General features: G+C 44.3%; 1 protein-coding gene across 1 annotated transcript; it reads left to right on the plus strand.

Annotated features, from left to right (window-relative positions):
* The first annotated feature begins 852 nt into the window (after positions 1–852).
* Positions 853–7,539, plus strand: pck1 (phosphoenolpyruvate carboxykinase 1 (soluble)). The gene is made up of 10 exons (XM_060069572.1): positions 853–995; positions 1,986–2,304; positions 2,403–2,587; positions 3,722–3,925; positions 4,364–4,551; positions 4,734–4,896; positions 5,247–5,471; positions 5,602–5,733; positions 6,051–6,146; positions 6,458–7,539. The coding sequence occupies exons 1-10, from the start codon at positions 974–976 to the stop codon at positions 6,913–6,915; spliced, it is 1,992 nt and encodes a 663-aa protein (XP_059925555.1). The 5' UTR covers positions 853–973; the 3' UTR covers positions 6,916–7,539.
* Positions 7,540–14,462: the final 6,923 nt, after the last annotated feature.

Here is a 14,462-nt window from a genome sequence, read left to right on the forward strand (position 1 = left end):
CAATGGACGATGACAATGATTGAAAGTGCTGATTGGAATTGACCCCATACCACAACAGTAGCACTACTTTTATTTATTAAAAGATATTAAAACTGAGTTTGAAATATTTCCCTTTTTATAATGGAATTAAATGTTCCACTAGGGTCAGAATAACCAACTGACCATTGCAAGTGTTAATATAAAATACACCAATTCATACATGAGCACTAAACTTGGATAGATGCATTTATAACAGAGTTAATGCTGATTATGTCCCAGTATGTTTGTGAAGCATTTTAATGGAAACTATTTGCTTTTGGTTATAAGGCATTCACAAGTGGGCGAGGAGAGTATGGGCTCCGGGTGCGATTGTACAACAGGTGCATGGGTGAGAGAGGGATCAGAGGTTGACCTCTGAACTCCGGAGGAACAGCTTCCAGCAGTACCCATTGCCAATATCAGCCACCAGGCACGCGCTATGAGCGTGTCTGTTGGAGTATTATGCTTTCACCCAAGTTGTGGCGATGTGTGTGTGTATGTGTGTGTGTGTGTGTGTGTGTGTGTGTGTGTGTGTGTGTGTGTGTGTGTGTGTGTGTGTGTGTGTGTGTGTGTGTGTGTGTGTGCGCGCGCGCGTTGATAACCGCAATAACTATTTGCAAAGTCAGAGAACAACCTGAACGTCGGACGTGAACCCCTTTAATGACGTCGGCTCCGCCATTTAATGATTCACCGCAAAGTACTACGGAGCGGCTCTTTTTTTTCTTCTTGTGATAAGCTTCACGGATGGTTCAAGCAAATATCCTGACGAGCCTCGCATCCCTCCCCCTCCCCCCCCCCCCCTCCCCCTCCCTCTCTCTTCCGCCTCCTTTCACCCTCCTTCACCGCCAGGGTATGTCCCCGGGTATAAAAAGGAACGGAGAGAGTTCCTCAGTCAACCTGCCGCAGAGACTCTTCTGTTCTGAAACAGAGCCACATTGATGACGACGAGGAGCGCATGACAGCAGAACAAAAATACACTTAAGTTAGGGTAAGTTGTGGACATTTTACATTTTTAACAGTTTACAACGTAGTTTTTGAAATTATACGCCACTTAAGGCATTATGGGGAATGGATGGTGTGTGGATGTTGGGGATCTCCTTGAAAGCCATTTCAGTCGTATAAGGTGTATACGTTCAATGTTTGAATGCCGGTGTTTTATTTGTGGGGATGTATTTTTAATGAGTCGTTTCCAGAGAAAAGCAGCTTGCTCTCGGAAAGCTTGCGCATCAGGTGTTGCGTCAGTTGTTTACGAAGTCGTCGCTTGACATCACTGCCTGTTAAACAATGTGAAAATCAATGAAAGTAGTCGAAGCGATTGAAATCGAAGAGGCTGTGTCAATAATGTAGCCGTACGCAAGGAAAACCAAAAATGTAATCATGACAACACACAATAGATAACACACATACATGCACACACAGCATATATAGGTCACACTCATCATATTGTTTATTCTTTCTGCACAAGGTTTTAATGTTATAGGAAGTATGTTTTAAGATAGCATATATTTGTATAATTGTATACTGTAGGCCTATATATTATTTAATTGTATAATTGTATATTTTAGGTGACTTATATATTTTATTAGAATAGGTAGCCTGATCAGGGACTGACAAATTAGCTATCTAGCTACAAACCTTTTATGCATTCACATCTGCAAGTTGTGTCATGGCCTTGCCATGTCATGTTTGTAATAATGTGCACTGCTTTGTCCCTGCTAAATAAAAAATAAATAAAAAAACGCATTAATCGAAAACTTGTATTATGTATTGTCTATATTCTACAATAGGGCGACAATAAGTCTTTCAACGAGAATAATACAATACACACATACAATTCATAATACAATAACAGTGTTTTGGTTTTCTTTAGCATCCATGTTTGATGGCCTAAACCCGCATGTGTTTTGTGTTTCCTCCCCTGTCTCTTTTTATCTTTCCTCTCTTCCTTGTCCCCCTCTCCTTCTCACCTCCAGACTTCTTGTTTTCCATCCACTCCTCCATTTCTCTCTCTCTCTCTCTCTCTCTCTCTCTCTGTGTCTCCGCCTCAACCCAAGGAGCGACCATGCCTCCTCAGCTGCAGCCCCAGGGGCAGGCGAGCCCCAAGGTGGTGTACGGAGACCTGGGGGACCTGAGCGCCGCGGTCCGGGCCTTCGTGGAGGTCAACGCCACGCTGTGCCAGCCCGAATCGGTCCACATCTGTGACGGCTCCGAGGAGGAGAACCAGGCCATCCTGAGCCAGCTCGAGGAGCAGGGCACGATCAAGAAGCTCCGCAAATACCACAACTGGTAGGCCCAGCAGGGCTCAGTAGAGAGAGAAGGAGAGAGAGAGAAATCAGGGTGTTCCTGTAGGCTAACACACTCTGAATTCCCCCCCCCCCCCCCAGCTGGTTAGCCCGTACAGACCCCCTTGACGTGGCCCGGGTGGAGAGTAAAACGGTGATCGTGACGCCGGACCAGAGGGACACCGTCCCCAGCCCCGTGGGGGGCGGGGTCAGCCAGCTGGGACGCTGGATGTCCCCGGCAGAGTTTGACAAGGCCATGGGCCAGCGCTTCCCCGGCTGCATGAAAGGTAGAACCCCCCCCCCCCCCCCCCCTCCTGTGATGGCATCACTCTGCGCCTACACTAAGGCCAAATGTTTTCACTAATATTACTGAATAATCGGAAATGTTATCGGTATCGTCCCTTTTAACTTGACCCTTATAGTGGTGGTGTTGAACTGAAGTTGGACGTTAGCTTTCGGTTCTTCTTTCAAAGAAGCGAACCATTGATCCTCTGAGCACCCCCCCTCCCCCCCCCTTGCCCGTCACAAAAAATTGCAATCCACTATCATCGTTTACTGTGTCCTCTCTATATTACTTTATTATGTATAAAGTTACCTGTTACAAATTCCAGCTCTGAAACAACAATCAATGCGCCAGTCCAGGCTTACCAATGCAAAGTGCAAACAGCCAGGAGAGTGAGTTATCGGCAAACTAAAACAGCTATCTCTTAGGCAAAATGCAAGTCATCCTGACAAATACTCGTATCCTCACACAAGCTGTGTGTGCGCTTCGGTAGAATATGTAGACATATGTATAGACAACGGGCCGGGAAGCGGAACGCATGATTGCAGAAAAATCAAACACCAACAGTAAAGCTTTTGCCCCTTGCTGATTCCGTCTTCCAGTGGTATCGCGATAGTTTATGGAGTTGAAATGCCTTTCAAAGGCTTCGCTTTTCTGAACCAATTTTAGCTGATGTTGGGTCTGTTTTTAACTCTAGATAATAACAACCCTAGATGACAATCAGAAACAATGTTTCCTCACTAGCGGTTATGTTATTTTATTCTGATCGGTTGAAAAAGGGAGTGTCTTTCATTTTACCCTTCACGTTCCAAGACAGATTGGATAGGCCGTTTTGAATGGTTTATTTCTTCAGAAACAATTTTTTAGATGTTGATTGTCAAATAATGAATTAATAAAATACCATTTGAATATCTAGGGAACTGACGGTTCCCCTCTGTTCTTTCATGGCATGTTTTTATTAATGACTCATCAGTTACATGTTATTATTGCTTTATTTTGAAAAGCTGCTTTGTTAGCAGCAGCAACAGCAGCAATGGAACAGAAGCGTTGACCTTCAGCCTCCATTTTGGATCTGTTGGCTCTTTCTGCCCTCCCCCCTGTCTGACCTCTGACCCCTGCTCCTCTTCCTCTCTCCCAGGTCGTACCATGTACGTTATCCCCTACAGCATGGGACCGGTGGGATCCCCCCTGTCCAAGATCGGAGTGGAGCTGACCGACTCCCCCTATGTGGTGGCTAGCATGAGGGTTATGACCCGCATGGGCCGGGCCGTACTAACCGCCCTGGGAGCGGGGGAGTTCGTCCGCTGCTTGCACTCCGTGGGCTGCCCCCTGCCTCTGAAGAGTAAGTTCTCCGGAGACTTAAGTGAACAACTGATGAGATAAATACGAAGAGATTAGATGGTTCTCCTGGGACGGGGAATGTGTTGTTGTTCTGATAAAGCACAAATGGAGCCCAAGGCAAGTGTTCTTCATTTGTGGTGGGAATGATAATATATTATATTCATAATAAAGTAAAGCCATGTGTCTTTATTTACCTTAATCTTAATTTACCTTCAATCCATATTCAGAAATGTCTGTCATTAAAGGCCTTGTTTAGTTTGTTCCTGCAGTTTCATCGATATCGAATAACCCAAAGTCTCTCTCTCTCTCTCTCTCTCTCTCTCTCTCTCTCTCTCTCTCTCTCTCTCTCTCTCTCTCTCTCTCTCTCTCTCTCTCTCTCTCTCTCTCTCTCTCTCTCTCTCTCTCTCTCTCTCTCTCTCTCTCTCTCTCTCTCTCTCAGAGCCCCTGGTTAATAACTGGCCGTGTAACCCAGAGCAGACCTTGGTCGCCCACGTGCCCGACCGGCGGGAGATCGTGTCGTTCGGCAGCGGCTACGGCGGGAACTCCCTGCTGGGGAAGAAATGCTTCGCCCTGCGCATCGCCTCCCGCCTCGCCAAGGAGGAGGGCTGGCTGGCCGAGCACATGCTGGTACACACACACACACACACACACACACACACACACACACACACCTAATGCACCACATGTCACAGACCACACAACACACAGCATGTACCACACACCACGCGTCGCAGACACACAGGTGGCCCCACACAGGATCCCATTGTACCCCCTCCCTGACCGTCTCTTCCCCCCTCCCCTCTGGTCAGATCCTGGGCGTCACCAACCCGGCAGGCCAGAAGAAGTACATGGCGGCCGCGTTCCCCAGCGCCTGCGGGAAGACCAACCTGGCCATGCTCTGCCCCACCCTGCCCGGCTGGAAGGTGGAGTGTGTCGGGGACGACATCGCCTGGATGAAGTTTGATGAGCAAGGTGAGGGTTTGTTCTGGCTCTTGGTTCTCTCCCCCGAGTGGCAAGGTCCACTAGTAACAGAAATTCTCTGAGATATTTCACTCACTAGTGGCTGATGAATTGCTGGCCCATTTCTAGCTAATTACACTCAAATAATAGCTCTTAATCCTTACCTACAACATCTTTAATTTGTGGAAATTTGAGAAACTCGCTTTGAAAAACTCGCTTTTGAAAAACTTGACAGAATGAGGCGTTGAACTTTCTGCCAACGTGATAAGGGCGTTTAGCAGCGTTGACTCTTCCAATGCAAGCGGTATCAAAGAAAAGCTTATGAAACTCAACACCTTCTTCTTCATTGTCACGGTTGCTAGGCAACCTGCGGGCCATCAACCCTGAGAACGGCTTCTTCGGGGTCGCCCCAGGCACCTCCATCAAGACCAACCCCAACGCCATGGCAACCATCGTCAAGAACACCCTCTTCACCAACGTGGCGGAGACCAGCGACGGGGGCGTGTACTGGGAAGGCATGGACCAATCCCTGGCCGAGGGGGTGACCCTCACTTCCTGGAAGAACCAGCCCTGGAGCCCTAGCGATGGTGAGAGTCATGAACAGACAAATATTATACTTTTTTACATAAGTATATATTTTCTAATGTCAAATCTGCCACAGAGCAATCAGGGTAACTTTATTTGACCTAATTTCTTTCTCTCCCCCCCCCCCTACAGGAGAGCCCAGTGCTCACCCTAACTCCCGCTTCTGCACTCCGGCCGACCAGTGTCCCATCATCGACCCCCAGTGGGAGTCCCCGGAGGGCGTCCCCATCCAGGCCATCATCTTCGGAGGCCGCCGGCCCCAAGGTGAGCAGCCCAGGGAACACAGAGAGGAACCGAACAGATAAGAATAGATTGCAGTAGAAGTTAGATTACTAGAATTCAACAGAACTGACTAGAACCGAATAGAGTAGAATATAATCAAATGGAACGCAATAGATTAGAATATAATATAACTGAATCAATATAAAAGGGTTAGGCTTTAGCCAATCACATACAGTTAAATAAAATTGCTTACGTAAATAGCCGTTATAAAATAATAATAGTCATTCATTAACTGTCTTTCTCTCTTTCTTTTCTCTTTCTCTCTCTCTCCCTCTCTCTCTCTCTCTCTCTCTCCCCAGGGGTTCCTCTGGTCTATGAGGCGTTCTCGTGGCAACACGGGGTGTTCGTTGGCGCTGCGATGAGGTCAGAGGCCACGGCGGCAGCAGAACACAAAGGTAAACAACTCTGACACTCACAACACACACCAGCACAATGGCACAGTGACGCACAAAGAACAGGACATTACGACAAACAATAACATTAGACATTAGACAATTAGACATACCATGACACGTGCATGTTTTTCCAACCTGTCAATGCATCATAGCACATTCCAATACCCAATAATATTTATAACACCCCCGCACATCGCATGGGACACCTTGCACTATGACAGTGTCATACAATACAAAACATAAAAACAAATTGTTGCATCATATCACATCTCATCCTCCTAACCAAACCCCCCTCCCCGCATCCCCGCCAGGTAAAGAGATCATGCACGACCCCTTCGCCATGCGGCCGTTCTTCGGCTACAACTTCGGCCACTACCTGTCGCACTGGCTGAGCATGGCCGAGCGTCCCGGCGCCAAGCTGCCCAAGATCTTCCACGTCAACTGGTTCCGCAAGAGCCCCAGCGCGGGCTTCCTGTGGCCCGGCTTCGGGGACAACATCCGCGTGCTGGACTGGATGTTCCGCCGGCTGGACGGGGAGGCCGGGGCCGAGACCTCCGCCGTGGGCTACCTGCCCGCCGAGGACTCCCTGAACCTGGAGGGTCTGGCCGAGCCCGTGGACCTGCAGCAGCTCTTCTCCCTGGACCAGGAGTTCTGGAGGAAAGAGGTGGAGGCGGTGAGGAGCTACTTTGCCACGCAGGTCAACGACGACCTGCCCAGGGAGGTGGCAAGGCAGCTGGACCTGCTGCAGGAGCGGGTTGAACAGATGTAGAGGAGAGAGGGGGTGGGGGGGAGTTCTGGAATACACTGCCCTCTAACCTTCTAGAACAGTGTGTGTAGAATGCCAGCAATCCAGGCCAGAACTTTTAGCCAAGCAAACAAGTGGCTTTATTTTTCTATGAGATAAATATTACTGTGATTAGTTAGTCAGTTTAAGAGTTTATAAGTCATCAGTTGGAAGTGCAATTTCATTCCCGTTGTGCCTTTATCTATATAACTTCCCATATTTTATCACTTTTATTTAATATATTGCTCTTAAGTTGAGCATATTTGGGTCTTTATAAGGACACTGTATGAAAGTAAGTTATTAATAAGTTATATATAAACGCACATCTTTCGGTACATAGTGATGAGTTGTTGAATTACTTGATTCCCAATCACCAATGGAATTGGTGCTTCCCAGCAGTGGGGCTGTGTGGGCGACTGTAGGTACTGGCCGAAAGCAGGGGTAGGCAAGACGTCTATATATGTTTGAGGATCCTGTTTGTGTCATTATTTTGTGTTTAAATGTATTTTTCTATGACATCTGTATTTATTATTCTGCAATGATCTAATGGGGGTAATTTGAACCCTCTGAAGAGGAAACAAATATTTTAAATAAATATTATGCACCCTTTCTGTTCTCTGGTCTCAACTCTACTGAACTCGAATACTATCTTCTCCACTCTACTCTAATACTCGTATACTCTATATATATAATTGATCAATGTGTTGATTGATTGAAATTGATTAAAGTCCTCGTTAAACAGTCTCACCAAGAGACTGAGATGTGATGTTACATTATGTAACATGTTTGTCATAACGCTGCTGTTCCTTTGGCAGACAAGAAAACACCTTTCACAAATGTCACAAGGTTAGGTTTCACCTGCTTGCACAAACCTGGTCTACTATAGTCCAATTATATTTGTACAGTATAATGCATGGTCAAATTAACTGATTACATAATATATTATAAATGTAAAGTAAACTATATATATAGAGCACATCTCTATATATATATATATTCTCTCTCTCTCTCTCTATATATATATATATATATATATATATATATAGAGGGTGAGAGAGCGAGAGTGCAAAAGCGAATATAAAATAAAATATATAAATATAATAAAAAAATATTGTATAATATTATTTACCCTTGAAAATATACCTGTGTATATAACCATATTTTCATGAAACACGTGATACATGATACACACACACACACAACAAAGCACACACAGACACACAGGCACATACCCACACACACATTCTCAACAGACAGAACCTGACAGACCAGACTCTGCCAGAAGTATGACAATTGACACACCAAACAAATGACAATGCAGATATGTTCAGAAGAAGATTTTCCTCATAGCACATTGCATTGGCTCATAGACAAGGGGCGTGGACAGGTTGTTAGTGCTTTATTTGCCTGGTAGGGCAGGTTCAACTCTGGGTTCAAATGTCGCTGTTGTGATGTCACAACAGGATTGATTCTGAATTCCAAGGAAAACAACAAGGGTGGATTCTTTAGATTTGATCCATTCATATCTCTCCATGGTCAGATTCTGGAAAAACAAACATGTGCACCACACACACAAAAACCCACCTGCACACACACGCTCACAAACACACACATACAGCCCAGACAGCCCAGAATTGCATCATATCGAAACAAAGACACCATGGTGCGTGGCACCGGAAATAAAACTTTGTTCTTGTTATCTCTGGCACAATTTAAAGTATCCAGTCAGCCAATGTACTTTGATGACAGATATTAAGTGATAAAGGCAGTAAAAAGTCCATCAGGGAAAATGTTATCTCTGCAGTAGTTGACGTCCTCACATTCCATGACTGACTCCCTCAGCGTGCTCCCATTCATGTATATGATGATGTATGAAAGTGTGTGAACTGCCGATTCTAGTCGATGATTCTGAGAGATAAGATGAGATAAGGTAATGTAAAGAACATGTATGCCCCAAGGGGGACAGGGGGTCATAGGATGGGGGAAAAGATGTCAGTGTTGAAATGGAATTGAACAGCCAATCAGGATCAGCTGACCAGTGCAGCCATATGATGACCCAAACCAAGCGTGGTTGCTCAGAGTCTGCGCATGTGGTTGCCTTCCAGTTTAGCGTCATTAATCAAACAGGAGCCATAAATGATTGATGACAGAGGATTACGCTGCTGGAAAGAGTTCCAGATATCAGTCCTGGGCAGTGTCAGTCCAGTGTATCAGTGTGTCTGTCATAGTGTGTTTGGCTAACAGAGCTGCTCCTGGCGCCCACCCCATTGGAACGCTGTCGTAGTAATACTAAACTAAAAGCAAACTAACGCAACTTCTCTTCAGATGCAGGTTCAAAGGGCTTTATTGGCATGGAAAACGTAGATTGAAACTGCAAAAAAAGTACCACTCTCTCTCTCTCTGGTTTAATCTCAGTCTGTCTGCATGTCCATCTGCCTGTCTGTCTTCCTCTCTCTCTACCTTTCTATCTAGCTGTCCATCTGTCTGTCCATTTGCCATGCTCTCTGTCTGTCTGCTTGCCTGTCTTGCCTATCTTTCTGCCCATATTTCTGTCCGTCTTTCTGTCTGCATCTCTATATAACTCTTGATCAGGTAAAACTAAGCTCCCTCACCAGCCCCCGTCATTCCTATCTTTTGCCCTCACACTGAAAATCTCTTTGAAGCGTTGACGTGAATGTATTTGCAGTAGGGGACCCCAAACTGTGGGTCAGGACCTCTCATGGGGTTATCAAATATGCAGGTTGGGGTCGGAAGGAGATCATTGACTTATTATGTTATTATTTAAAATCTTTGGTCTTATCAAGGTCCTGTATAAACAAACAGTCTGCCAAATCTGCAAACATTCCTGTGCATCTGCTTGTTGCACAGAAATAGACAAACAGATGGACCTATAGACAGGCAGGCTGACAGACAGAGAGGCAGACGGACAGAGCGAGAGGCAGACAGACAGACAGACATGAGATGTGAGAATAAACCAGAGAGAGAGAGAGAGAGACCAATCTGAGTTTTACATGCCTTGAATCTGAATCTCAAGACAGGTTAGGTTTAGGTTTTAGGTTTATTTATTTAGCACACATTCACAGTAATGGTGCAAGGAGGGAACGAAGCCCAATGGCCCTGGGCTTGTACAAGAGTTCCACCCCTGTCAATAATCACAATCAAATAATATTTATAAGGCTAACAAATAAACTTTAGAAAATTAGGAGACAAAGTAAATAAATAAATCAAAAATAACCAAAATTCAGTGATAAGATGATTCATGAAAAGATAAGATGTTTTTTAAGCTGCTTTTTAAAGAGTGAGTGGGATGATATGGATCTTAATAATAAGGTTACATTTGTTCGTGTTCGTGTTGGTGCCCGGAACAGCTCTTAGCGTTAGCCAAACACACTATCATAGACACAGAACATTAAAGTATCCCACCTCCAAACAGTAGCCTACTTTAGCTAGCATTATTAGTATCACTTAAAGTGGAAAATGATATGGTAGGTAACATGCCTAAAAGTCAGATAGCATGATTGATTAATTAAGAAAGACATTTCCGGCCTTTAGCAATACTTATCTTTCCTGCTCTTCCCCCATTTATCACCTCAACCCTTATGTGTCCCCCCCCCCCCTCTCCCTCTCTCACTATATATATATATATATATATATATATATATATATATATATATATATATACACACACACACACCCACAGCACACACAAACACATAGGCCTATGGATGAAATGAAATAATGAATGAAATTAAGATTATCCGATTTTATAAACCCTGAGGAGACTGTAACTGTGATTAAGGGCTTTACAAATAAAATTGAATTGAATTACATTCCTTGTCCCGTCGGCCCTTTTCTTGGAAGTTGAGCTTCGAACGTTTCAACATCTTCTTAGGTGATCATTGCTTAAACATTCCGAAAGCAGAAAAACATGTTTACATGAAATATTAAAGATGTTATGTCAGCTCTAAGTCACCAATTGAAGGATAACCTTTGAGACACGATAAAGTGGAGATAGGTGTTCTATGTAGGAGTGAGACGGAGAGACGACGGCGATGCATTTGGTCAATAGTTTACAAAGTCTGGCCACTCAACCGTAACGTCTGGGAATCATGCTCCATAATAAGATACACTTTCTCAACAGGAAATATACCACCTCATACAAGCAATGGGACATGCAGAAATATATCACTGATACATATAATTCAGCCAGAGGTGGAAAAACTAAACTATGATGTTAATTTGAGCAAATCTAAACAAAAGTGTCGAACTGTAAACCGCATTTCAAACACGATTAAACTACTCCACCTAGCGGTGTGACCGGGACCCTGCATGATTCTTAATTTAAAAGTATGATTCCTATGCAGGTATAAAATTATTGATAAAATCAGTATAACGATAATAATAAAATAATGATTGCTCATCAATTTGGGATATTACCCTGACTTGACATAAAAAAAACGGCAGACACATTTACATTTGTCTTTCTTTCTTTCAACTCAAATGTTCAAAACAAAAAGAAAGAACAACAAACTTAATTTATAAAAACGTTTTATTTGTTTTAAATTGAAAGGGTAACTGAAATGTGTGTGATTCATAACATGTTCCATAACAGTAACGATAATAAGCCATTGTCCTCCAAAATAACAGCATAACAAGCCCAATAACACTTGAATCGTCTGATAGAGTAAGCCGTTAATATAGTCGTGATTAAGAAAGTTGTTGCGTTCAGTCCAGAGTAAAGGAGTAAGATGAAAACACATAACAAAAGAACAGTTCCTCTTCAACAAACATCACATTAACTGGCTAGAGATCAGAAGATGTCCATTCAGAAGATGCTTTCCAAGAGTGTGTTCTGGTTGTCAAAATAAAGGCGCATCGCTAGCGCTGATTTTAAGAACAGAAAGGTATTAAGTGCATTCACCTGTATAGCCCTGCTATAGTTGCTGCATGATGTTCCAAACTCCTTTTGGGAAGGTTGTGCTTTCATGTTAACTGTTGTGTTCAGGGCACAACAGTTAAGGTCAGAGAGATAGAGATAGGTCGCTGATACTTTGGAAAGGGTTGAATGGGTTTTAAAACAACAGAAAGCTGTTGTGGTCGGTCTTTTGTGTGGTTGTGCAAGTACATGTGAGTGTGCTGCACTTGGACCAAATGGATCCTCAGAGATCCCAAACACCTTCACAGATGTTGCTACGTAACGGTTGACCCGTTACGTGGGCTTCTCTCTGGGGTAGATGTTGCTAAGGGGCTTGGACTTGGCCTTAAAATGGCATTGTCCCTCTTAATCTCTGGTGGTGGTTGGGATCTGGTAACAGTAGCCAAGCCCCAAGGAAGACCTTGGAGCATCGGAGATCCACTAAAAACCTCTTACAACATGTCTGCCGGAAGGTTTTGTTCTCCTGCTCGACATGTCTGAAAGCCCAGGAGACTGTTTGGTATCCAAGAACAACTGGGAACTGTTCTCAAGAGCAGGACTTCTCAAGAGCAGCAGACAATGGTCTGAAACGTACGAGTGTGCATGATGAAAACACTTGTATTCTGGCCCCTGACTCTGGCAGCCTTTCCAAACCCTCTGCACCAAAGTAACAACAAAGAAAGACAAGACCCCTAAGGGAACAAGTGCACTTAACATAACAAAGTGTTGACTAAACAGGCCTGGATTTCAGGAAGTGGGGGTCATTTGCATACATTACATAACAGCTCTCTCACATGAGGGCTGCTGCTGGAGTTAAACTTTGAGTTGAGGAGGATAGGATATCATCTGTCACTCTCTCCCTCTCTGTGAATTGTTTCTCAGTCAACAAGCTCAGTTGTTAGTGAACACGTGTGCTAGTTGATAGGAAATATATCTCAAGTGTGGAGGGAAGGAGCCCGAAAATGTCTCGGCTTGTTACTCGTGATTGAAACAGAAGATTTTCGTTTTGGGAGGACTTAAGACAATGTTCGTTGAAACAGCAAAACGTGTTGGAATAATAATAAAAAACTAAATAAAATAAAATGTATTTTCTTAAAAGAGAATGGGCAACAATATAAAACAACAGTAAATACATTTATAACGCTAGGATAAAATATTACTTAGATCGTCTAAAGAAGGCAAATAATAGGTGTATTGCAACGCTTTCCGCCAGGACAATTTCGGCGGGTAAAAACATTCTGTCTTCATCGTCATGACTACCATCATCATCATCGTCATCACCCTCATCCAGTCAACATGATCTGAGACAATAAGGGGGTGGGGTCTGGGGCTGACTGACAGCCCAAGCCGGCCCCTCACATTGGCCCGTCTCAGCAGGCAGGCACACAAGAATAGCACAGCAACAAACGACACACAGCGGGACATTACCAGGAGACCAGCCCTCAGCCAGCCAATGGTAGCTGGTCTGAGCGGAGCTTTTTCATTGGACACCAGGCATCTCTAGGGAACAGATTAAGAGCTTGTTCAGACAGGAAGAGGAAAGGTGAGGACGAGGTGATGGGAGAGGAAGTGGAGGCACACCGCTAATGTGTGTCTGAGTGTTGAAGTAGATTGGCTGTGTGTGTGTGTGTGTGTGTGTGTGTGTGTGTGTGTGTGTGTGTGTGTGTGTGTGTGTGTGTGTGTGCGCGGATATTATAGGTGTCCTCTCTCCTCCACAACCACCTTGTCCTACTGTCCTTCTCTCATCCGACCTGAAGGGGATCGCCAGCCAGCACCGTTTTCCCTGAACAGAGAGACTTCCTAACATTTGACTGTCATGGGAGCTCTGATAAACTACCTAGCCCAGAACCCCCCAACCCCTTCTTCCCCCTATAAACATTCAAGAACTTTCTAGAACTCTCTGCAGGACACTGAACCAAACCACTGGGGAGAGGAGGGGGGAGAGGAATGGAGTAGAGGCGAGAGAAGAGAGGAGGAGAAGAAAGGGGAGAGACAAGGAGAGAGAAGGGGTTCACATAGCATAAGAAAAGTTAGGAGGGTTAAAGAGAAGACAGCAGGAGAGACGAAGAGATGAGAGGCTAGACCGACCAGTCTGATTAAGAATATGATTGATATTCTGATTAATGGATACAATTCACTTTGGATAAAGAGATGAATTCGTTCAACATGACGTTTGATCACGAAATGTAAACATTGTCAAACGTCTTAGGAGCAAAAGAGGTGGTAAAATCTCAAGCTGAATTCATCTTTGAATTGTGTTGGGCCGCGGTTTGGTTCTGCCCCTGCAGAGGGCGCTATTGCATAAAGTCTGGAAGCGCAAACAGGTTTTCTACACTATCTGCACTATAATCTAAATAAGACACAGTATATCTCTTAAAACAAGGTCCAAGGGGGATATAATTGTCAGATTTGTGTGTCACGCGTGTCACTTTTTAACATTTCAGTGTGTTTTTTTAAGACAACCCAGCCCCAAGCCCTGAAGGAGATGTTCCACCTGTGTAGACTACTCTTTGAAAATGATTGAAATTAAACAACACGAGAAACCCAAAGCTAAACTACATCCTAAATAAGAGTACAACTACCTCCTCTACATGGGCAAACTACAACACAATCCTAA

The sequence above is a fragment of the Gadus macrocephalus genome, chromosome 13 (genome assembly GCF_031168955.1).
Source record: "Gadus macrocephalus chromosome 13, ASM3116895v1".
NCBI classification, from domain to species: domain Eukaryota; kingdom Metazoa; phylum Chordata; class Actinopteri; order Gadiformes; family Gadidae; genus Gadus; species Gadus macrocephalus.

Bases quoted from the DNA above. Each gene is read 5' to 3' on its own strand.
- pck1 (XM_060069572.1), top strand. From the start codon at position 974: ATGACAGCAGAACAAAAATACA. The intron at 2,305-2,402 runs GTAGGCCCAGCA...CCCCCCCCCCAG, and splicing joins CTCCGCAAATACCACAACTG to CTGGTTAGCCCGTACAGACC. The intron at 4,552-4,733 runs GTACACACACAC...CCCTCTGGTCAG, and splicing joins GGCTGGCCGAGCACATGCTG to ATCCTGGGCGTCACCAACCC.